Here is a 25,451-nt window from a genome sequence, read left to right as displayed (position 1 = left end):
TGACAACACTGGCCTCCCCCCAACCCCACTCCCCCCAAAAACTTCTACAGCATTTACAAGTAAGATGTACTGTGCCAGATCTAAAATTAACAACAGGCTATGTTATTTTTATACAGATATATTTAGAAACAACATTCAGATTTTGTGACTAATGCAACCTTTCAGAATCTGGATAAATTTAATTCAAGTCATAAATTCCTCCTGTATTCCAAGAGGAAGTTACGGAGGCATTCCAAATGAGGAGCCTAGCTGGTTGAGAACCCAAGAGGCTTCCTAAATCCATTCTGAATGCACAAATGAAGATAAGCGTTAACAAAGCAGTTGAGAGGTACATCCAAAGGACAGCAACACGTAAAGCTGGGGCAAGAGAAGTTGGGTAATACAACAGGCTCACTGTTGCAGGGAGATTAAAGGAAGATGGCTGCTCCAAGACAATTGTGGACTTTTAAAAAGCCCACAGAAGGAAATACTGCAAACTAGGACAGAGCGCAAACATTATTTTAGTTTCCAGCTTCTTATTTTATTCCACTGCACTGGACCAGTAGCAATTCCAGGTTTTCCTATCATTCTCATCATATCACTTCTAGAAAATTCAGAAAATCTCCTTATCTATCTTGGTTCTTTAGAAGTAGACAGTTGTATTAATAATAATAATAATAATTTATTAATAATTTATTATTATAATTAATTATTAATAATTAATGTTTATTATTATTATTATTTGCAGGGGAAATGAGCAAGCTAGAAAGATGAACAAATCATGGGTCTCTTTTTACCAGCACAGTGCATGTGTATTTATGGGATCAAACATTCAGTATACGTCAAACAACCTTAGGAATAAAGCACTTCAAGGTCTCATCATAGAAAAAGACAGATCAAGTTCTCATCCTGAACAAGCTTACTCAGAGGCAAAGTTCATTAAAATCACTGGAATTTCCTTCCAAGCAAGCAAGCCAAACCAGATCTAATAATGACCCATGCCTATTTATATTCACTTAGAAGTAAACCCGTGAAGCTTGCTCCCAAGTAAACATGCATAGGGTTTCAGGTTTACTGCTTTTAAAGGACCAAATTTAGATATCAAACTAATAGAACAACCTGGAGATAACAAGGGGGGGGGGAGTGGGTGATGGTCTTCCAGATTTCAAGATGCAATCCTATGCATATTTAGACAGAAATAAGTCCTACAATTCCCAGCATTCCCCAGATAGCATGACTGGCTGAGGAATGCTGGGAATTGTGGGACTTACTTTTCTGTCTGAACATGCATAGGATTGCACCCTAAAAGATGGAACTCTGTTTACAGAGGTTCAACATGCAACACTCCAGTTGCTATGAAATATCATCCAGTTTGGCTTATACTGACTTTGCACCTTCTGTGTTTTCTAAATTAACCTCCTGTTTTACCTCTCTCTTTTACAGGAGATTTGCAAGTTCCAGCAGTGCTAGAGAAAAATACAGCCTAAAGGAGGTTTGTCTATTTCGCAAGGAGCACCTCCATTGCTTCTTTGTCTCAGCAGGGCTCTGTGTGCTTTGAGACCTTAACACAAGGCAAAACTCTACCCTAATTAATCCTGCAGCGCTATGACCACCTACTTAGCTGTAGGCCATGTTTTTAATCAGCCACAGAAACTTGTATCATCAATATTCTCCAGATCCTAGAAACTCACACTTAAGCAAACATCCTTTTATGAACCAAGGAGCAAACCCTGTTAACAAAGTGGGACTTGCTTCCAAGTAAACTCACTTAGGCTGGAATGCTTACTTGGAAGTAAATCTCATGGGAATCAATGGAACTTGCCTCTAAGGAAACCAGGTGCAGATCAGGTGCTTGCTCTGTGCACATGGCCACCTGTGTACAGTGAATGTCCCCAGGGAAAGGGGGCGGGGCGGGATTGCTGTGGCAGATCCAGCCTATGTACATTTGCTGGGCTGTCTGAACAGACCCCACACACAAACATCTCCACATAATTGGTAATCTTCTACTTTGCAGGGTCCCCAACCACAAGCACATAGTCTATGTGCATAAAGTTTATATGCTCATAGGATCTGTTCTACTCGATCATATCATGGGTCCCTCCAATTCAGCATCTTGCTTCAAACATTCTCTATTACAGTCTTGACTAAACATCAGCTGGCATACTGATATGTAATACCATGCCCTCACTCTGAAACATCTGTTCTCCCACCCATTTACTCTTGAATATCCAGTCTGAGGAAGAGATCAGTGTAATTTAAAAACTTGCATACAGCATGGTAAACCTTCCTTGATCTTAGGAAAGCTCCTCATCCTCTGCATTTTGAAAGTGTATGATCTAGTTAATACTACCAGAGGATTTTTTTCAAAAAGAAAGGAAAGAAAAACAGAACAGCCTGCCCTATATATTTCACATACCCTACCCTATATATTTCACATGTATTGCACATAACGCACACATACACACACCCACACACACACACTCCAGTCTGAATTATCTTCAAATATTTCAATAAATGGAGGTAATCTTTCAAAGAAAACCACGAGGTTCATAAAAAGTGTCGTATAACATAAGGGGCATAAATAAATTAATAAGGGTGCAATCCTATGGTCACTAGTCAGCGGCTAAACGGCCATAACCTTGGAGCCCACACTTCCCAGAGAACTGACCCCCACCCCCTCCTGTGCTGCCTCATAGGCAGCGTGGATGGGCCCCACACACCATATTCATAAGAGCAGCATGAAGCAGCGAAAACAGGGCGTTCCCGGGGGTGGGCCAGGGCAGGGGGGCTGGAAATGTGGGTACGACACATCCTATATGTTGTCCGGCCACTGCTTCCTATAGCTGAAATCAGCTGTCTAGCTGCGAAAGCAGGGCGGAGGGAATGAGGAGGAGATCCGCTCACCATTCCGCCCACCCTGCACTGGATAGGCAGTCGCCCCGGAGTCAGAGACGACCGTCGATCTTGATAGGATTGCTCCCTCCAAGTCCTAAATGGCTTGGGACCAGAATATCTGAAAGATTGCCACCTCCTGGATGAGCCTGCCCACACTTTGCAATCTTCATTAGAGGCCCTGTAGTATGTCCCACCAAGAGAGGTTAGGTTGGCGGCTACATGAAACAGGGCCTTTTCTGTAGTAGCACCGCGACTCTGGAACTCTCTCCCAAGGGAGGTCAGGTCACCCACATCCCTATTGGGATCTAAGCAGGCAGTGAAAACTGTACAATTTTGCCAGGCAACTTTGGCTATTGAAATTGTTTTGGCCTGTTTTAAAGAATGTTTTGTTCTTGTTTTTTGTGTTTATTCTGTTTTGATTTTATTTGATTTTATGTAATTGTACATCTCTTTGAGAGCCCTGGTGAGCAGAAAAGTGATTAATATGATGATGAGAGGAAGGCCAGGATCTCTTCTCAAGCATCCCAGAGTGCAGGACACGGAAGAATGGGCTCAAGTTACAGGAAGCCAGATTCCGGCTGAACATCAGGAAAAACTTCCTGACTGTTACAGCAATACGACAATGGAACCAATTACCTAGGGAGGTGGTGGGCTCTCTCACGCTGGAGGCATTCAAGATGAGGCTGGACAGCCATCTGTCAGGGATGCTCTGACTTGGATTCCTGCATTGAGCAGGGGGTTGGACTCGATGGTCTTGTAGGCCCCTTCCAACCCTGCTATTCTATGCTTCTACGATTCAATGATGATGATAATGATTTAAAAGGAAGCATACATACCTATATGCGTTTGTGCCATTACATCAGCCAGCCTATGCGCAGCACCACTGCCACCACTTTGCGTTGAAGATGAGGAAGTTGTAGATGTGGTAGAGCCATGGATTGCTTGGCTGATCCAGTGTTCCATATTTATACTCCCTTGGCTTGAAGTTGGAGTTCCCTGTGAATCGCCCTGTACGGAGCCTTCATCTTCTGAACCAGATGAGGTATCTAAGCATGCAAAAAATGTGATAAAATTCTATGTTTCAATGAGGACATTAATACAGAGTCTTCAATGGAGGACTTCAATTCGAGACACACTTTGTTACAAAGAATGCTGCCAGTTAAAACAGCCAATAGTGACAGTGGGCCAGTTTTGTTATAAGGAATGGAATATGGGCATATCTACAGAAGGAAACTAAACAATTGCAATGGTTTAGAAGAGCTGTCAAAATTAGGCTACGTTGCCCCTATTAGCCACAATTTGTGGCACAAGCATTTCACCTACACAAAAGGAACATGTCATTTTCAAACATTATTCCTAGTTAAAAGTTCTACAACCCCTTTCTAGGTTAAAAAGAAATAAGATAGTTGGAAGCATAATTTAACTTGGTTGAAAGGAATCATGGAATAAGACAGCAGCGTAATTAAAAGCAGCAAGGCAAAAAATTACAGCAAGACCAGAAGTGTGTGAGTTCCTCAAACATTTTTACATGCCCCTTTTTTGGACATTTCAGAGGGTGGGCCCTGAAAAATATTTGCAGGCGGGGGGGAGAGAATGAAATTCGCTGCCAAGGCAACTGAGCCAATGCCTCCTAACCAGCTCTTGTCACATGTAGTTATGTGAGACCAGTTGTATTAGAACATGGATGAGGAAGTTCATTGAATGTACTGTATATCCCACTGAAACCACTGGGATTCAGATATAGTGGCTCTGCTTTTGGATATGCATTTGGCATTCTCCTTATCTTGCCACGCTGGAATAAAACTTTTTTTTTGCAACAAGAGATGGAGCTAAGGGATTCCAATTGCCTTGGTAAGCGGGTTATTCCCTCCTCCCTCTATTTAAACTGAGAGCAAAGTATCACCTACATGTGCAAGTAGCCCAGTCTGATTGCTGATATGAGCCCTAATGTCATTGCACTCTGTATGTGATTCCTGATTGCCTGGGATCATTGAGGAAAAAGAAAGCCAAGATGAAACAAATGGCACTGGAACAGCAGGGGGTGGGCCAGGGCCAGCTGCAAGAAAAGTACTGTTTGATAGGGAATTGCCCCCTAAAAAGCCCCCCTTTCAATTAAAAAGAATTTCAAGAGCAAGTATTTGGATCATATTACAAGGCACCCCCAAATTCTACTGTTTGGGGAAGAAGGAACATGTATCTGGAAGAAGACTAGGGTTTTTTAGTCTTGGTGAAGAGAAGGATGTTGAAGCCTTGGATGTCCAAAGTGAAGCTGCAGACTTCTTGCAAACAACTTTCTGGCCAGCCATTGTGCTCTGATCACCTTAATTCCTAGGTGTTAACATGCAAATTTCAGATCTTGCCTCAGAAGGACAACCACAGAAGCCCCCACCATGAAATATTTTATGCTGATTTCTAACCTTCTTGTTTAAGTCAAATGGAAGGAAAAATTAAGAATTCAACACCTTTTAAAGCTGTGAGACCCTAACACCCTAATATTGTGTAAGCCAACATGCCTATTTGACCCTACATGTCACCTTTACTTAATACAATCACCAAAATCCCTCTGGCTATTTTGCTTACTTGGACCTGTGATAGCCCGTGATTTTTATGTAAAAATACTCCCACCTTTTCCTCACATCAAGGAAGGAAAAGGGAGCAATCTCTGATGAGCAATCTTGGAGGAAGAACTTGTTTTGTTTTATTTTGATTACTAAATCCCGAGAGGAGGGATAAAAAGAGCAACCCAAATCCATGGATTTTACAGAGAGGAAGGGAAAGAGGATCCTTCCATCCAAGAAGAATCCTCACATTTTCTGCCTGGAAAAGCAACCTCCCCACTTCCTCCTCTCTGTGTCCCCTTCTTTTCCAGAGAAAGAGCTCCCCTCACTTCATAAGTCAGCAGATACAGAGAAGTAATCTTTGCATTATCTTCTATTTTTCTTCTAAATGGTCCATACTCTAATTATTCTCTTTTCTTCCCTTTTTCCTAATATTCCCACTTGACTTTGGAACTCCCTGTTGCTCTTATGCCTGTCCATCCATTTTCTTCCAAAAGCTCTGCATATGTTCTAACCCGCTCCTCCAAAACTCTCTCACAATCCCGCCAAACAGTCTATTTCTCCCCCATTCAGATTATCCCCATCTGAAACTTCTTCCTCTCCCACCCTATTCTCTTCCCCATGATCAGCCACACACAGGCGCAGTTCGCACCTAACGAGAAGCCACCACAGATTAATTTCCCCATGAGGTTTCTTGTTGTGGTGGATGCCATTGTGAATATTTGAGGCACAGCAGGGGCACACTGTAGCTCCTCGTTACGTGTGAACATGACAAGAGTGAGCTGTTGGGAGTGGTTTACAAGTCAGCCACAACCTTAAAACAACCCATGGGTTCTGGGTGGCTTGTCAACTACCCCAAAAACCCACCCCTGCCAGATTCACATGCAATGAGAAGCCATGGCAGTGGAAGCTTGGATCAGCAACCTAATAAGCCATGGTGGGCTGTGGTGATCATGCGAACCAGGTCACGGTCACACATAGACACACACATAAACAAATACACTCACACCTCACTAGGAATTAAAACGGTGCTCTTTGAGGTTGTTGTTGTTCAGTCGTTCAGTCGTGTCCGACTCTTCGTGACCCCATGGACCATAGCACGCCAGGCCTTCCTGTCCTCCGCTCTCTCCCAGAGTGTGCTCAAGTTCATATTCATTGCATCCGTGATGCTATCTAGCCATCTCATCCTCTGTCGTCCCCTTCTCCTTTTGCCTTCAATCTTTCCCAGCATCAGGGTCTTTTCCAGAGAGTTTTCTCTTCGCATTTGGTGGCCAAAATATTTCAGCTTCAGCTTCAGTATCTGTCCTTCCAATGAGCACTCAGGGTTGATTTCCTTTAGGATGGACTGATTTGACCTCCTTGCAGTCCAGGGGACTTGTAAGAGTCTTCTCCAGCACCACAGTTCGAAAGCATCGATTCTTCGGCGCTCAGCCTTCCTTATAGTCCAGCTCTCACAGCCATACATTACTACTGGGAAAACCATAGCTTTGATTAGACGGACCTTTGTCGGCAAGGTGATGTCTCTGCTTCTTACTATGCCGTCTAGGTTGGCCATAGCTTTCCTCCCAAGGAGCAAGCGTCTTTTAATTTCATGGCTACAGTCACCGTCTGCGGTGATCTTGGAGCCCAAGAAAGTAAAATCTGTCACTGCTGCCTTTTCTTCCCCTTCTATATGCCAGGAAGTGATGGGGCCAGATGCCATGATCTTCGTTTTTTTCATGTTGAGTTTTAAACCAGCTTTTGCACTCTCCTCTTTCACCCTCAACAAGAGGCTCTTGAGATCCTCTTCGCTTTCTGCCATTAGGGTGGTATCGTCTGCATATCGGAGGTTGTTGATAATTCTCCCAGCAATCTTAATTCCAACCTCTGATTCATCCAACCTGGCGTTTCTTATGATGTACTCTGCATATAAGTTAAATAAGCAGGGTGACAATATGAAGCCTTGTCGTACTCCTTTCCCAATTTTGAACCAATCGGTTGTTCCATGTCTGGTTCTTACTGTTGCTTCTTGACCCTCGTACAGGTTTCTCAGGAGACAGGTAAGGTGGTCTGGTACTCCCATCACTTTAAGAATTTGCCACAGTTTGTTGTGATCCACACAATCAAAGGCTTTAGCATAGTCAATGAAGCAGAAATAGACGTTTTTCTGGAATTCTCTTGCTTTCTCCATGATGCAGCGAACGTTGGCGATTTGATCTCTAGTTCCTCTGCCTCTTCGAAACCCAGCTTGTACTTCCGGTAGTTCTCGGTTCACATGCTGCTGAAGCCTAGCTTGTAGGATTTTGAGCATCACCTTGCTGGCATGTGAAATGAGCGCAATGGTGCGGTAGTTTGAACACTCTTTGGCGTTGCCCTTCTTTGGAGTTGGAATGTAAACTGACCTTTTCCAGTCTTGCGGCCATTGTTGAGTGTTCCAAATTTGTTGGCATATTGAATGCAGCACTTTAACAGCATCATCTTTTAGGATTTTAAATAGCTCAACTGGAAGACTGTCATCTCCGCTAGCTTTGTTGTTACTAATGCTTCCTAAGGCCCACTTGACTTCACTCTCGAGGATGTCCGGCTCAAGTTCAGTGGCCGCACTATCATGGCTATCAGGGACATTCAGATCTTTCCTGTATAGTTCTTCTGTGTATTCTTTCCACCTCTTCTTAATCTCATCTGCTTCTGTTAGGTCCCTGCCTTCTTTGTCCTTTATCATGCCCGTATTTGCACAAAACGTTCCCTTGAGATCTCCAATTTTCTTGAAGAGATCTCTAGTCTTTCCCATTCTGTTGTTTTCCTCAATTTCTTTGCATTGTTCATTTAAGAAGGCCTTCTTGTCTACTTCTATCACCCTAACACACACAAACACACATACCTTGCTAGAAAACTGTCTCTTTTGAACACACACACACACACACACACGCACACCTGACTTTCTATGCATCCCAGTGCACCTAGCTTCATTACTTTCAATGCCTGCTATCTTTAAACTTCACAGTGTTAATGTATCATTCTAATTCCCTGACGTGTGATTTTAACTCATTTTAAATTCTTCTTTAATAAAAACAAAGGATTGCTTTCAAGCACCTCATTGCGGTCTCTGACTCTCTCAGGTTTTGGAGGTATCAGGTTTTCCTAAGCAGCCAGAGTTCAACGCCAAAAGATCCCCCATGTATGCATTTGGTTTACATCTGTGTAGTACGCACGTCCATGTAAATTAAAGCATACCTCTTAACACCCGGCTCTAAGAAAGAACACCTTCTATACTTGAAAAAAAGGCATATGCCGAGGAATACAAATGCCTGGCAAAATAAGAGTGCAGTCCTAACCCCTGATGTTTGCCTGGTGCTGGAGATTAGGATATGGTGGAGCTGCTCCTCTGCCAGTAAGGGGAGAGCTCTTCTGCCGTGGAGACTCCCACTTCATCCACTGAGAGGTCAGTGGGTGGAAAGCTACTGCCAGCTGTGTTCCCATCGGCGTAGTTGGCCCAAGGCCCAGAAATGCAGTAGTCTGGGAGTGAGGCTGAGCCAGATTAGGATCCACTGGATCCTAAGCTGCTCTGTTCTCCTGAGACGGGCCAATGTGGGTCAACCAGCTACACCAGCCTGTAGCTGCCATAGCTAATTTTCCCCTTGCTTTCAGTGGGGAAGGGAATTTAAAATACAATGATCCCCCAGGCAAAAAAGCCAGGGGAAACTGCCTCCCCATCTTGTGCCTTGGTTGATGATGATGAGCTTGCAGGTCTTGGCATATGACAGGAGATTCACCCCTCTGCTCCTCCCCAGCCCCATTGAGGATGCCCCGAAGGCTCACTGACTTGGCAGTTGAGCCCCACTGAATTCAGTGTGATTTATCTATGCACATCCCCTCAGAGATTCCAGCTGCAAAAACATTTTAGTCTCATGCTAAAAGGTCCAGTGGGCCTCCCTAGGAAGGGAGTTTTCTCAGCAACAATACGTGGTTGTGAGCTATCCCTGTTGTAATTCAAAGTATTTTGGGGTGGTTTAGTCTTGAATGGGTAATTAAGATCCCATAGCTTTATAAAAGACCTGCTCCTAAGAGACTTGAGAACTGCTAGGAGTAGTTTGTTGATAGGGATCAACACAGCAGCCTGCATTTTTGGACACTCCTTGTGCATGTGGCTATGGGCACTGTCATGATGAGTGACTGCACTTCAAAATGTACCACTACACCACTGCAGAAAAAGGCCTGCTTTGTACACCCATAGACATGATTTCCCATGGATTCAAAGCAATGCCCCATCTGCAGACCTTAATAGGAGAGGAGGCCATCTACCTGTTCCCATATGCACATCAAGGCAGGATGCAAGTTTTATTCTAAGGTCCTTATCCAGAAGTCAGGTCCATCTGTAGTCAGATGGGACCTGCTGCTTAATAAATGCATTTACTATCAGTGTATTAGCTACACCAACTATGGAAATGCAAAATGGGTCAGTAGCTTTGCTATAGCAACAGGCAAAAAGAGAACAGTGGAAACAAGTCAGTACCTAGTTGAGGAATTGACATCCAGGTTGCTTCGGGCAGCAATCCTATTCACACTTATGTAAAAGTAAGTCCCAATGATTACAGAGGGACTTACTTCCAAGTAAACATGCACAGGATCAGCCTGTCTTGGGGCATGAGACCTGAGAACTAAGATGCATTGATTGTGATGAAATCATATGAAACTAATACTAACTTACGATTGACAAACTCTCAAGTAATTTTAATAAGAGCGCTTAAAATGTAAGTCTAATGCACAAAGTATTAGCTTCTTACCTGGAGGTGTGTAGGCATCCATTGATGTTTGCACCACCAATGAACGTCGCTTGGATGGCATAGGTACCGCCATCTTCCTTTCTTTATGTTTCGCAAGAGCTGCCTGGACTGCTTCTGTATGAACATCTAGAATTAAATCCTAAATATCAGTTTGGAATTCCAGCAGAAGAAGCCATAAACACAGACAGCTTTTACAAGAGGGTTGACCTTGTAAATTCCTTAGGCAGAGACATATTTGTGCACCCTTTGAGTCTTATGCAAGAACCCAATTCTGCAGAGATTCTTACAGGGAAAAAGCAAATGCTGGAGTAAAGCTAAACACATGCATCCTATAAGAGCACTAAAGCTACAATCCAAAATACACTTCCTCTGAAATACATTCCAGTGATAACACTGGTCTATACTAGGCACACAGTTGAGAGTTACACTGCATAGAACATGTTTGGTTCTTCCATGGGTTCAGTTTTTGGCTCCATCCCTTCTGGCGTTCCACAGGCTGGTTAGAAGCTTTTGCTTTGTTGCATCTTTGGTTGCTAATTCTTCATTTGATTTGCTGCATGTGTTTGTTAGCTGCTCTCCTTGTTGGTTTTGGTTTTTATTTGTATGGTTAACTGTTTTATTTTTGGTGTATTATAAACCACAAGTTTTATTTTTTAGTGTACTGTAAACTACATTTTGGAGGGCCTCAAGCAGTAAAGGAAAGACAGATGAGCAAAACAGAGGCAATTTCCATGCATTTACCTACAAAGCATTACTATATAGCGTTGTTTAAATAGGTCTACTGTCTCAGCAAACTTCAGAAGTGTACTTTAGTTTGGGGTCAAGGCAAAGAACACAGAAGAACATAAGAAGAGCCATGCTAGATCCTGTTCCCACAGTGGCCAACCAGAGGCCTATGAGAAACCCACAAGCAGGATGTGAGCACAATCACACCCTCCAGCTCTTGTTCCCTAGCAACTGTCTTAAGAGGCATACTGTCTCTGACAGTAGAGCTAATATATAGCCATCATAACTAGTAGCCATTGATAGCCTTATCCTCCATGAAAAGGATGACAAGAAGTAAGGTGCCTGCATTAGGGCTGCTCCCCCTTTTTTTCTGGTAAGCCTTCTGTACCGTTAATAGGCAGAAATTCAATAGGTGTAGTTTTTCCCACCGAGAAATGTCCTTCAAATTGAATTTCTGCCTGTCTCACAGCTGCAAAAGTACAGGTGTTCTGCCAGGAAAGCGGGAGCAGGAATTGGGGGGGGGGACGACGACTGGGCATTACAACCCCATCTGCATTGTTTATCTTAATCTGACTTCCAACTCTGAACCGCCATGGAAACAAAGAATAATGTGAAGCATTGTGTTTCAAATGTAGGGCATTTTGTAAGTAGCAAGACAAACAACCTGAGGATATCAGAAAATAAATATCTCCTACTCAAATGAAATTGTTTATGAAACTCATGAAGCTTTTGAGAAAAAAAGGGGGAGGGTGAAAAAAGGAAGGAATCTAAATGATCCACTTCTGAATCTTGTTTTGATTTTTACACATACTGGACAGCCATAAGTGCGCACCTGAGCACTTGTGAAAGACTGACAAAAATAATACTTATTAAAAAAAAATATGACCCAATTGCATATTTTGAGGCACTGAGAAATGAATGTAAAAAGCCACGGAACAAGCAACGGTCCTTCCAAATTGCCGTTGCAGCACCGGTGGAAGAGCAGTCACTGGCGAGATTGTGAGGACCGAGTGGTGCAGGCTTGTTCACCACTCTTGCCAAGCGGCTCTGAGGCTGATTGCAGCAACCCACAATAAAATTGCTCTCCTGGGTTCAGATGACACGTCAACCCATCATGGGCACAAACAACCCTACAACAAGCCATGGGTTCTCAGTATGGCTTGTTTGCGAAACATAAACGCCCCAGGTTTGGATGATGCAACCCACCATGGGTTTGGACGACACAACCCACTATGGCTGGCTGCACATGGTGGGCCGTCATGTCGTGTGAACCCTGTCAATGACCATCCTGTTGTTTGGTCTAGAATGAGCCCATTGACTGTCTATCAGGGGTTGGCACTTTGTGACTCTCAAGATGTTTTAGCCTATAACTCCCATTATCCCTCACTATTTACTATGCTAGTTATGGCCGATGGGAGTTGTAGTCCAAGACATTTGGAGGGCTACAGGTTGCCCACCCCTGGTGTAAATGGTTGGAGCAGACTTCCCCAATGTGGTGCCACCCAGTTGTTGTGGACTACAACTCCTAGGATTCCTGACCATTGGCTATGCTGGCTGGGGCTGATGGGAATCGTATTCCACAACATCAGGAGGGCACCAGGTTGGGTTAGGCTGGTTTTGAAGATCAATTTTATGCTCTGATTTTAAGGATATTATATGCAACATTCAGCCTGATCCTTGGCATGTTAAGCCAGAAGTAAGTCCCATTAAGTACACCAAGACTTACTCCCCTGGAAAATGTGCATAGGATTGCCACTTAAGCCCTTGCATTGAACTCAGTGGGGCTTACTTCTGAGTGAAAAGGGACAGGATCAGGCCACAAAGCTGTAAGTGTATGCACGTTTTCTTCATATCAAATCTGCATGGACTTGAGCTATATGCTGCAATCCTATGCATGCTTACTTAGAAGGGAGACCCACTGAGCTCCGCAGACCTGAAAACAGCTCTTTTCCAGGAAGCCTTTCTTGGCTAACCAGCCTCATTTTTAATGGTACTCTTTTTTAAAGTATGATGTTAATATCACGTTTCATTCTTTTTATCTTTTGTTCATTTCATTTCTTGTTGTTCTCCACTCTAGAATCTGTTTGGATGTGGAGCGGTATACAAATGTTGTAAATAAATGAATAACAGGACTTGCATCTGAGTAGATATGTATAGGATTGCACTGTCAGTTCCTAGGTTCTCACTATAGCAATCCTCTGTACTTTTATAAAGAGAGAGTTGTGCTGTTCTTTTACTTGATTTTCTTTTATGGTTCTGTGTGTTTTTCAGAAGCCTAAAAAAAACCCCTCGGGTAGGGTAGTATATGGATCTACATCAGTGCTCCCCAACCTGGTGCCTTGCAGATGTGTTGGTCTACAAATCCATGCTGCCTGGAGGATGGTGGGAGTTGTAGTCCAACACATCTGCAAGGCAGCAGGTTCAGGTAGGCTTGTCTATGTCCTCTAGCCAGAGAAGTCACGATTCTTTTATTTCCAGTTCCACATGGACAAAATGGGAGTGTTAATACTTTACCTTACAGGTTTTGTCATGAGGATTTTTATTAGCAAAGCCATAACACCCATCTCCAAAGACTTGTTTCCTTGGAAGTCAAACTAAATTTTACTTCCTAGTAAATATGCTTGGACTTGCGGACTACAAAGGCCTATAGAACTGGTGCATAGTAATGCCGTAGCAGCTGCTATTTTTTCCTTTTATGTACCCCTTTGCTAATTTTTAGAAAGCATTTCCAGCTTTTGGAGTCTGGATTGTTGTTTAAAGCATTTATATCTGCTGCTCTAGTTCAGATTGGATTTTGCTGCTGCTGCAAACACTGTATCTGTTATTCTATTTTTAAATGTGTTTAGGGGAAACTGTTCTGTTTTTCCTAGGGTCTCTCTTCTCAAAGAAACCCTATAGTAACAATATGAAGCACTGAATAAAGCCACCCCCCTCTGTTTTCTACTAGCTCATATTAACCTTCCATTTCCTTTCCTTTCCTTTGAGCTTCTTCCCTCCAAGATAGGCAGGCTCATACGTTGGATTCAATTTGTACTTCTTGTTATTCTTAGAGAATCAATATAAACGGCGCAAAATGAAGTGACATGATTGGGAAGGCTAATTGCTTGACTTGTGCTCAGGCTGTCTGTGCAAGATTCATTATTCAACCTGTCAGGTATTCCTCCTGGGTGGCCGGATAATAAAATAGTAAAATTTAGGGTCAAACTAGATGTGATGCTAGCAGATTAGCATTATTACAATCCCACCCCCCATTTTAGCCTCACACCAATCCTGTAAGGTAGGTCACATGGGAGATTGTAACTGGCCCAAGGTCACCTAAGCTTCATGGCTGAGCAGGGATTTGAGTGAAGTCTCTCAAGTCAAAGTCCAGCACTCTATCTGTGATTGAACCCAGATGTTATATTATCAGGTAGAATGAAGGATGGAGCTCAGATTTTAAGAGATGAAAATGGAATCTTCCCTACATCCACCACTTCCCCCCTTCCTCCCAGGACTGTTCTCCCATCCCAGGTGGGCTCATGTCTGGTATTGCAGTCCAACAGGTGACAAAAGAAATTCAGTCTATGGCCTAGAGGTAGGCAACTTCGGAGCATCTGGGGGCCCATTTTTGCCACCCCCCAGTACTCCACTGGCAGTCACATCCAACATCTCACCACCAAATTGCCATCAAATTTCAGCAGTGTGATACCAAAAAAGCCGCATTTCACATCTAAATAAGGACTGCGGTGAGCATGCCCCTTGTTTTAAAAACAAATCATGCTCCTGGAAGATCTCCAAGAGCACAATTTGCCATCCAAACAAGGCGCATGCTTACCACACGCATTGTTTTCAAGGGGAAATGTGCCCTAGATTAGATCATTTTCCAAAGTAGACAATGGAATGTAGATCAATGTAGATCTTTGATGCTCTCACTGCAGCCCTTCCGGCTTGCCCCTCCCAGTTCAGCCATCTTCCCTGCTCCATAACCTGCAGCGGCAAGCAGGACAACAACATCCAAGTAACAACTCCTCTACTTTACAAAAAAACCAAACACCTAAATTGCACCTGAAAAACCTAGGTGGTTTTCCTAATTTAGAAGATTTATTTATTATTGCATTTACATTTATTCCATCATGGAACTCAAGCTGGCTGCCTCAAGTGCCTTTAGACCATCCCTCAGACCAGATGAGCCCTGAAAGTCTGCAGCTTTGCAGCTTCCTGGAGGAAACAGGACTTGCTCCCTTTAAGTGTGGAATGAGTCTTCCTGTCCTTGCTGGTATACTAAAAATACTAAGATTCCCCGCCCCTCTTTGCAGAAAAGGCACACTGACTTCCATACCTTGGTAATAGCAGCATGGTTAGAACAGAAAAGGCCTAATGTGATGTAGCCTGAAAGTGATTTATTACTTCCACCTTGGCTCACAGCACTGCATGCCTTTCTCAGTACAATCAAGTGTTACCTAGTAAATATTTAAAGTTTCCATTTTAGTAGGCCAAGATTCTTTCAACCTCCTTATGAAGCATATCATGTGACCACAAGGGAAAAAGCCTATTCAATTGCATTGCTTGGCTCTTCTATTCATTTTCTACTTTAGCTAAAATTGCAAATTCATACCGATTAATCTGGGATGGGGAACCTTGGGCCCTCCAGATGTTGTTGGACTTTGACTCCCATCAGCCCCAGCCAGTATGGCCAATGGTAAGAGGAGATGTGAGTTGCTGCCCAACAGCATTTGACAGGCCACACATGATGCAAACTAATCTGTGATGTAAACTTGAATTCAGCCAGGCTACTCTATATTATGGCCTGCCGGTGGGTTGATTTTAATGAAAAGTGTGTTGGTAGCTTTTTAACATTGCTGGATCTTTTTATTATTCATACTTTTATGCAGCTTAATATTATCATGTTAATAAATTATCTTATGGAGTACATTCTAAAATCAGGAAAGGCTAAACAAGCTAATTAATAAACTACAAGCAGCAAATAAAATGTAAGACAAATCATATTAGGAACTAACAGTGAATAAGGTTGTATCAGATCTCAGACTTTATCATCCCAATACATCACAAACACGATCCGTTTTTCAATAAACAGGCCTGTTCGTTGCTTCACCTCCTAGTGAGTTTGATCATATTTGCCATATCCCATATTTTCATGCAAGGGTTAAACTTTTCCCATCTGTTACTTATGATCATATATGATGTGGTTAAAAGATTCATTACCATTTCAGTATAGTAAGAACTCACAACATCCTTAACATATCCAAATAATAATAGGACCCAAAGGTAACTCATATCCTGTGATATTCTTGGTCTCTGCAAGTATTATTCCACCATTTTTTGCAGAAAGATGAGAAACAAATAAAATAAATAAATATTAGCATCCAGTATATTTTAATCTTAGAACAGACCCAACGTACATGATAAATATAATGCCGATTAGATCTGCACCTCCAACATTGGTGATTTCTCCTTGGATAAATTCTACTAAGTCTATGAGGTCATTGCATCTTAATTTATTTTTTCACAGAAGTATATCAGAGCTTGATGGGATCTCCAAAGTCATTAATCAAATCCAACCATCTGCATATTAGGGGATTCATGAAATTATCTCTGATAGGTGCTGATCCTGTGTGTTCTTAAAGACCTGAGGAGATTTAATCCATTTTGGCTTTCTAACAAGGAAATCCGCCTTCCACCAAAGCTGTTGGCGTATTTCTAGGGCCATCAACCCATTAAATAATTTTTAGCTAATTAACCATCTGCCTTTTAACCAATCACATGTAGACCATTTTGCATACTGCCAAATCTCAATATAGGTGCCTTTTTGAGATATTGAAGAAGATAATGTACACTTTATTCTTTAAAAGATACCATCAAGTGTTTGAATAAAAGGCCATATTTAATATTTTCTTCTTCATTCCCTATTACAGAAATCCATCGGAATTAAAATAGCCTGAAAAGATAAGGAAGTGTATCCCCAACCGAAGGCACTCTGCTAATAAAAATTCTTTCCCACCAATGAATCAACTGGATTATTAAGGTAGAATGTGGCTCTCCATATGTGAAGATCAGGGTATAGAAGGACCACACACAGGTAAATGACGACGCAGGAAGGAGGATGTTGACTGGGTTACTCCTCTCCACCCCAGCCGTTCAGCAATGGCAGCTGGGCAGTGAGGGCTGTTCCTCCACATAAGCCATTATTTGACTAGCATGCAAGGCAGTGGATAGAATGGAGATCTATTCCAGCCCAGCCGCCAGCCTCTTCCCCAATTCCATCTAGATTTGCTTCCCTGCCTCTGTTACCCTTTTTCAGGCAATGCACGGGTTCTCCAAGGATGGGGCCTAGAAAGCTACATAGCCGAATAGAAAATGAGGAGAGCCTTGAGTTGTCATGCCAGGTTCTAATAGTGAAGTTAATCTCCGAGCACCAATCCTTATGTAGTTCAAATGTCACTACCCAAGTACAAGATGGGAAGTATCTGCAGACTTGGCAGCATCCCAATATTTGTAGAAGTACAAGAAGAAGAAAAACCTTTCAGGGGGGAAAAAAAACTCTAAGGGGGAGAACCTCCAAACCAGTCAAATGAAGACTAGTGTGCTCAGTGGCCCCAGAACACTGAGTGTGTGTTTGAGAAACAAAGTAGAAAATCAGGGGAGGGTTAATAGAATACAGTATTCTGGAAAAGGGCACGGCTAGATGGCTGGAATCCTGAATAGGAGCACTCTACACTGAAACATGTTGTTCTTGCAACATTTGGGGGGGGGGGTTGCGCACGTATATGTGCACACACACACTCACCACCATCTCTACCACTACCACCACCAAAGAGCACCTTTCTAGTCCTTTTGGCAAAGGGCTTTTGAACCTCAGCTTAACTCTCTGGATTCTGGTGATTGACAGCAATGAAACTTACTTTCAAGTAACAGAACATACAAGCAATTTACAGATGTTGAAAGCTTGATCTTTGTAGATGATCATAATATTGACATGTATTATTTGTTAATGATGACTTTAGGTATGCTATCCCCCCAAATATAAGTAAGAATTGGGTATTTATGTTTATTACTGGTAACTAAAACAATCCCATGGTCTTAATCGGCTGTCAGCCATTGCTTGCTAGAGAAACTGTAGACATATTTAGCAAGAATTGCTGGAAAAGCTCAGATTTTAGGTATTATGACTATATAATTAATGTTGGTGCCAAGTGTCTATTAGCAAGGATGAGGACATGTGCTAATTGGTAGTGACAGGTGATAACACAGTTAATGTGCAATGATCAAAGAGGCTGAATTACAGGATTTGTAGCCTCTTGTGTCTTCAGTGTCATTAGCCTGCTGGTATCAAGTACGTGGCTGGTGATGCCACAGAAATTGATATGCTAATGCCATTAACAATCAATCCCTGTGAAAAGGAGTCCTACCCAAACTACAGGGATTTTTTGGGGATGCGGATATTGGTTCTTCCTTTCTGGGTATAACGTTGTGCAGCATGAGGCAAGTGACTGTGAGGTAAATTCCTCTCCCAGGATTTCGAACTATTTTACTGGACTGCCTGTATGACAGTACTCAGCATTGTCAAAAAGTAGATGAAGTTGCTGAAAAAGGCACAGAACCAGCAGGACAGACTGTTACTTCTGGTTAGTTGGCAACAGTGACCCTGTCCAAGTGTAACGGTGGAGTTCGGCTGCAAATCGTGGGTTGTTCTTGTGTTAACTTGGAGTTGTTTAACCCTCGAACAACCTCAAGTTTCTGGGTTTGGATGCTACGGAAACAACCTACGAATGTGGCATTCGTAGATTGTTTCTGGAAACTGGGAACAGCGTGCACATCCCCACCATTTATGGATTAATTATCCCACAAATTGCTGCTGAATACCGTTGTTATTTCTGAACAGCCCCACTATCATCTGCTCTATAACCTAACTTTTGTGACAATGATTAACAGTGCAATCCTATACATGTCTCCTCAGAAGGAAGTTCTATTGGGTTCAGTGGGGCTTACTCCCAGTTAGGTGGATAAAGGATTACTTCCAAGTAGACATGTTGCACTGTAAAGGCTGCCATTTCAGTGGGTTTCGGGATTCATCTTTTGTCAGGTGGCAAAGATGGCAAAGCACAGCAACTGGGGTTCTGAAACTGAAGTCTCTGAAAGGATGCACCATAGGAGGGCTAAATCACCAAACAGAAATCCTCTTAAGATAAAAGAGTGCTAATAATCTCTACATATTTTTCCCCAGCTTCAGAATTTCAGGCTGCAACCCTGAACAGACTTACTAGAGAGTAAGTCCTGTAGAGGTCACTGGGATTTGCTTTTAAGTAAACATGATTAGGGGCACAATCCTATGCATGTTTACACAGAGCCAGTGTGGTGCAGTGGCTAGAGTGTTGGACTGGGAGCCAGGAGATCCGGGTTCTAGTTTCCACTCAGCCATGGAAGCTCTCTGGGTGACTTTGGGTCAGTCACAGACTCTCAGCCCAACCTACCTCACAGGGTGGTTGTTGTGAGGATAAAATAGAGAGGAGGAGGATAATGTAAGCCACCTTGGGTTCCTTGCAAGAGGAAAAAAGGCAGGATATAAATGAAACAAATAAATAACTAAGAGAAAAGGCCTACAACTCCCAGCATTCCCCAGCCAGGCATTAAATTAGCTGTTCTCTGTGCAATGCAGGTGCAATGTTTCTGTGCAATGCAAAAATCATGTTCGTGACAGGATGGCCGGGGGTGGGGGTGGGGGGATGAAATTAAAACAAATAAGTGAAACCTGCAACAAAACATTGTAATGTAGAGTGCTCCTGTTTGGGTTTCCAGCCATTCTATTACATTTATGTTCTTTCTTCGTTTTCTGTCCTCAGCCCCCCACCCCATCAACAGGCAGGATTCTGTTTTCACTACTGGAGGATCAATTCTTAGGGTTTTTTCTAAAGATTGTTTGTACTTCACCAAAACTTGGGGTTCCCCCAAGTCTGGTGACATCTTCCACCTCTTGTGCATGGATGATGCCACATTGGCAATATAAGGATCAGCACTCTTCTCTGACCATTGGAAACAGCAGGAATGAGAAGAGTACTTTTTTCCACCTGAGGTTAAAAGATGAATGCAGTTGGAATCCCATTTCAAAGGCTTAACCAGGAAGGCATTCCCTTAGCCTCCTGGGTTTTTTCTTTTCCACATACCTGAACGATAGCGCTCATCACGTGACCCTGAGGACCTGCGGCGGTGGTATCGAGAGGAGGAGGAAGGAGTAACGGGAGTTCGGCGTTCTTGTGGCAGTGCTTGATCCACTCCTGAATTGGTAGGAGGGAGGAAAAAAATTGAGACTTTATTGCATTAGGTTACAGAATTATGCAATATATACACCTATACATATAGCCTGCCCTCCTCAGAGATAATGCAAAATAAATGATGAACTATTACATCGTTTCTTCTGATAAAAATACTCCTGATATTTGGAGTTTTCACTACTAGGCACATGGGTGTAGGCCCTGAAGTTTATCTACTTCAACTAGTAGCACTGAGGCAGGATTAGAGATGTGAAGGCCCGGGGGGAAAACGGACATAATGGGGGGGGGGCATTTTTCCCCCATTTTTTTTCCAAGGACCATTTTTGTTTTTACCTGAAACATTGAAAAAATTGAGCATGAAAAACTGAACATGAAAAATCAAAAATTGATTTTGAAATGTTTTCTTTTAGAAGTTAAGACAAAGTGTTTCTATATTGTTACCTAGCCTTTAATCCCCCACAAAATGACTTCTAAAAGCTATGTAATAAGAACACGTATAGAAAGACTAGAGATATAAAATGTTTGGAAATAATGAAGTCATGGGGAAAAATGTTTTTTAACCTTCTCTCTAAGATTCCCAGCATAGTTATTTCTTTCATTCCTTATTAAAATTATTGATCTAAAGTATATTTTACTGATAGACATTTATGCTCAGTTAGTCACCACTGTGCATTCTTGACAGTTTAGATTTTGTTCTATAGAGTTCTGTGTTTCTGGACTTGTTCTGGTTACATACTGTAGCAATTAATGTAGTTCTAATCTAAAAGTCACATGTGAAAAAAAAACACTGTAGGTTATCCAGCTACTGTTTCCAGACGCAACAGAACAGCATGTGGGTCATCCCAACTATGTTTCTTTTTTTAAAACTAATGTTGAGGCTTGGGTCTACAGAACTCACTGCCACAGTTCTTAATAAAGTTGTCAATTAGACCTCACCACTAGGGAATGCTGCATCTGCTATAAAACATGTTAACTGCTGCCACTAGGATAAACCCTCTCTACCTAAAAGAAACTCAGTAGGCTGGTTCCTATGGCATAGGCACGGGATTGACACTATCACTAGAGACAACTTTTCAAAATAAACAAAAAACAAGGAGTCCATTAACGGAAATTATTTACAAAACTGAATAAAATGCCACTCTTCAAATAATAGGTTGAGATTGCGTAACGGTTCATAAATGAAATATGATTGATTACCATTCCTAAACTGAATCCTTCCTGGCTAAATAAAATCTCAATAGCTTTCCCTAAGCTCCACCCCACAAACAGGAGCAGGTTTAGGAATTTCCTTAAAGTTCTTTACAAATTGGAATAGATGCTGCACACCAGTCTTCCTCTGACTCCAGTTCTTCCTGCTTCTTCCACCTTCTAGGATGATTCAGATGTTTCAGGGACTACTTGCTGATGTTCCCTCTGGTCAGACATTAAATAGGAACCTAAAATATGTTATGAATACCTTGGTTTGCTCATAAAATTTTGATGTTTGGTACATTAAATGTAAAAGCATAGTTTATTCACACAATAATTACAAATTTACTGAGTTTACTTTTAAAAGTTTTAAAATATAATGAGCAAACCAAGTTATATATAAAATAACTTTAGGAACAGAAAGTCTGCTTTATGTTCCTAAAGCAGCCCTCCCCGACCTGGTGCCCACCAGATGTTTTGGACTACAATGCCCAGCATTCCTGACTATTAGCCATGCTGCTTGAGACTGATGGAAGCTGAAGTTCAAAATATCTGGAGGGTTGGGGAAGGTTGTCTTAAAGCAACAAACTGACTTTAGATCTGTAAAGAGCACTAAAAAATAAATATTGCTTAGTTTGAAATTTTCCCAAATTTTCCATTTTTTCCTAAACCCCCCTGGAAAAAAAACTGATTTTTCCCCATGTCCTCAAAATTTCCAGAACTTTTAAATATCTAGGCAGGGTCGCCATATCCAAGCTCTGACTCTGGAGCTGGTATACAGTGTCCACAAGCAAAGAACTGTGTAAGTTAAGATGCAGGGAGCACTATGCTACCTAGCGTGACTGTAAAACAAAGAATAGGTTGTAATGCCAGATCCTATGGCTTACGATGCGAAGTCAAAAGTATACATGATCAAGTGCAATGGTGTATGCACCAGGGTAAACATCACAAATGCTGTACTACACCAAAGCACCCAAGTTATTACCCCAGTGCAAAAACACAAGAGACTTCAACCATGTGGGTATCATCACACTAGCAAGGGCTTGCATGAACCAGAAGTGGATACGGAAGCGGTCTGTTAGCATTACATGCAATCCTCAAGAGGGCTACGGGGCCCACTTTGCACTGGTGGAAGTCATGCATATTAACTGAAAATCATATACTGCAGCACATTGTCGTACTGGCCAGATAGAACACTGGTTTCATTTAGCTTCCCTGGTACACCTGATGGTGCAGGAGCAGACCTTTGTAAATTCCCGTGGGATTGGGCAGCAAGTCAAGCAAATCCAGATACCTCAAGAAAGTATGCAATGAAATACGCTAGAGATTCACCAGGCACTTGTGTTGATTTTGTGCATGAAATCGAATCTCTACCCATTGAGCCTTTCCAAAGCAAAGTTTTCCTGGCTTTTTAGCTCAATGAACCCCATCTGCTATCTCCAGATGTTACTGTCTCTGATTCCAAAATGGAAAGATTAATTCTAATATACATGACTGAAGGAGAAGGACGTTAATGGAGAGTTTTTATTTATCGCACGGTATCAATGCCAGAAGAAACAGCATTCAGAGCATACGTCATACAAAAGCAAGCGAAGAAGGATATGAAGGATGGATTATGGGCTGTGCAGCACTCTGGCAAATGGTTAAAAATAAATACAAGCTAATTGAAATAATCAGTTCAGCAGCTCTTTCCGAACAGCATCATGTGGTTGCGCTAGGAACAAGCGATAGCTCTATTTTAGGTCTACAAATTAGATACTATGGTGATATGAACCACAGGGAACAAAAAAAGCAACTCTGCTCATTGAAATGGAGGTAGTTCACACCCTTCAACATTTCACAGGTGAAAAAAGGACACTTTTAATACCCCTAGTTTTACATTAAGGACTACTGTCCGAACCACCACCACCCCTCCCACATATTATACATTGCTGGACACTTTTCTACATGCTGTAAGATGTTTTAATTTAGTCTGCAATAGTCTGTCCTGATTTATTAGCAGGAAGGGGGCTTTTTCTTTTGGTTAAAGGTATACTAGAAAAACATGATCTCTATATAATACAAGGGTGGGTAGAATGTCAGTTGAGGTGGACTGGTAAACCACAAGCTGGGATGCGGTGGACCAGCAACTGTTCTGCATTACTGGCCCAACACCTCTCCTCCTTTTTAGCTCTGTGTCCCAATTTTCAATTGTAAAATGTTGGAAGGTATGCCAATATTACACAAAAAATGCCAATGAACTTTTCTCCTTTGTATGAAAGCCTATAATCCTGCAAAACTGCAGCTACAAAAACAAACCGATCAACACGTGATTTTTCGTTTTCATTGTCCTTGGAACTGGTTCTTCCTGTGTGTGTTTCTTGCAGTGGTCAGTTTTGAAAAAACAACAACATGTAAATGCACACACACGCACACAAACTCTTACACTTTTCTGGCATAAAGCCCTAAATGGAAAATGTCTAATTCAATCTGCTGCCTTCACTAAAGGTCAAGATAGGACACTGGATTCAAAAGCCCTTTCTATATATTTTCCCCACTTACGGGAGATATAAATATAATTTCATGGCTTGCTCCCAATTTTCCTTGAAACAGCGGAATCAGAACACAAACTGCTATTAGGCAATCCTCCCAAGATAATGCAGAGCACCAAATATTAAGCCTTGCAGTATGCAGACACTTTTGTATGAGACACAAAACTGTTGCAGAATATTAAACACCAAGAACTCAGTGGAGTGTTACCATCAACAACAAGGTGGCATAAACAGAGACATTGCTCACCTACTTGGCACACAGAACGTTGCAACCTGCGCAGTTCTGTGGATGGGGTTTTGCTTGCTTTTCTGAAACACGACTTATTTTATTTACAAGGCCAGATAATACATGCTATGTAGGGGCACTTTATACATATAGATGACCTCAACCTGATGCGATCTGTACAAATGGCCCTGGATACTATACTACATTTACATGAATGAAGGCAAAGCCGGGTAAGTAGTTTGGAAGAAGGATTTCCATTCCCATCCCATAGGGTAGGGCTGTTGAACCTCCTTCAGCCCTAGGACTGAATCCCATGTTGCAACAGCTCTTGGGGGCCACATTCCAGTGGTGGGTGCAGCTGAAGGCAAAAGGGGCAATTCCAAAATACCAAAAGTATCTGCATATTTTAGCTTAAATCTCTTACTGCCAGTAACTAAGTGAAGCATTTCAACCTTTTAGAACGCGGGCAAAAGCTGCACAAAAGCCACCAAACCACCAAAGGAGAACAGAAATGAAAGCCGACACTGAGAATGTTTACCTAAGGCCACCTAGTAAGTTCAAGGCACAGTGGACTGGAAACCTCCATTGTTCACATCCCTGTGTTTTAGCCTACACTACACTCGTTCTACGCTCGTTCTACACTACACAGAATACAGCCCTGTGTCTTAGCCTATACCAGCCTGGCACCTTCCAGATGTGGTGTTCCGAAATAATTATAGTAATGATTAGTTGTTAGACCACTGGTAGCTTCTAAAGCAATGCTACTTCATCGTTTTGGACCCAATGATCCTGGATTCCTGCATAAAGACCTTCTTAGGCAACCATATACAGCTGCGACATTATGTATAGCCTGTAACTGGAAGTCTCCAAAGCAACCAACTAAAGAACAGTGGATTAATAAAATTTGGGGGATGATGAGTATATATAAACTTACTCAGCAAGTGCAGCGAGCAAGGAATCCTAACTTGAAGAATGCTATTATGGCACCATGATTTCCATTCATTTCATATGCTGAGGAACTTCAAACTTTTGATAAAAGTTCCAACAAAATTCAGTTGCCTATATTTTTTTCTGATTACTATGCACAAACACACAAAAATGGCATATACCTGCACACACTCTTTTCATATGTTGTAGAACTTGCATTTTTACTTTCATTAGAAATTGAGCTCATACTTAGATTTATAGTTAGTGAATTCCTTTGTTTCTTTAGTGATTGTGATGTATTATCATGCACATTCTTCTTCTTTTTGTTGCCTTTATTTTGTCAACCTTGTTTCAAAATAAAATAAAATTTCACTATTAAAAAAATCAGTTCT

At 42.0% G+C, this 25,451-nt stretch overlaps 1 protein-coding gene across 3 annotated transcripts in view; it reads right to left on the bottom strand.

Annotated features, from left to right (window-relative positions):
- DIP2C (DIP2 acetate--CoA ligase C (putative)) overlaps window positions 1-25,451 on the bottom strand; it is a 421,153-nt gene that overhangs the window by 132,907 nt on the left and 262,795 nt on the right. For all 3 annotated transcript variants that reach the window (XM_084859248.1, XM_084859249.1, XM_084859250.1), the window contains 3 exons: window positions 20,080-20,190; window positions 10,196-10,321; window positions 3,711-3,920 (listed from right to left, as the gene is read on the bottom strand). In XM_084859248.1, coding sequence (XP_084715374.1) covers window positions 3,711-3,920; window positions 10,196-10,321; window positions 20,080-20,190 — 447 coding nt within the window. The remainder of the gene's footprint in view (window positions 1-3,710; window positions 3,921-10,195; window positions 10,322-20,079; window positions 20,191-25,451) is intronic.

This window comes from Heloderma suspectum, chromosome 5 (genome assembly GCF_057233095.1).
Source record: "Heloderma suspectum isolate Gila_16-S chromosome 5, 16-S_ref, whole genome shotgun sequence".
NCBI classification, from domain to species: Eukaryota; Metazoa; Chordata; class Lepidosauria; order Squamata; family Helodermatidae; genus Heloderma; species Heloderma suspectum.
This window is presented reverse-complemented; position numbering and strand designations above follow the sequence as displayed.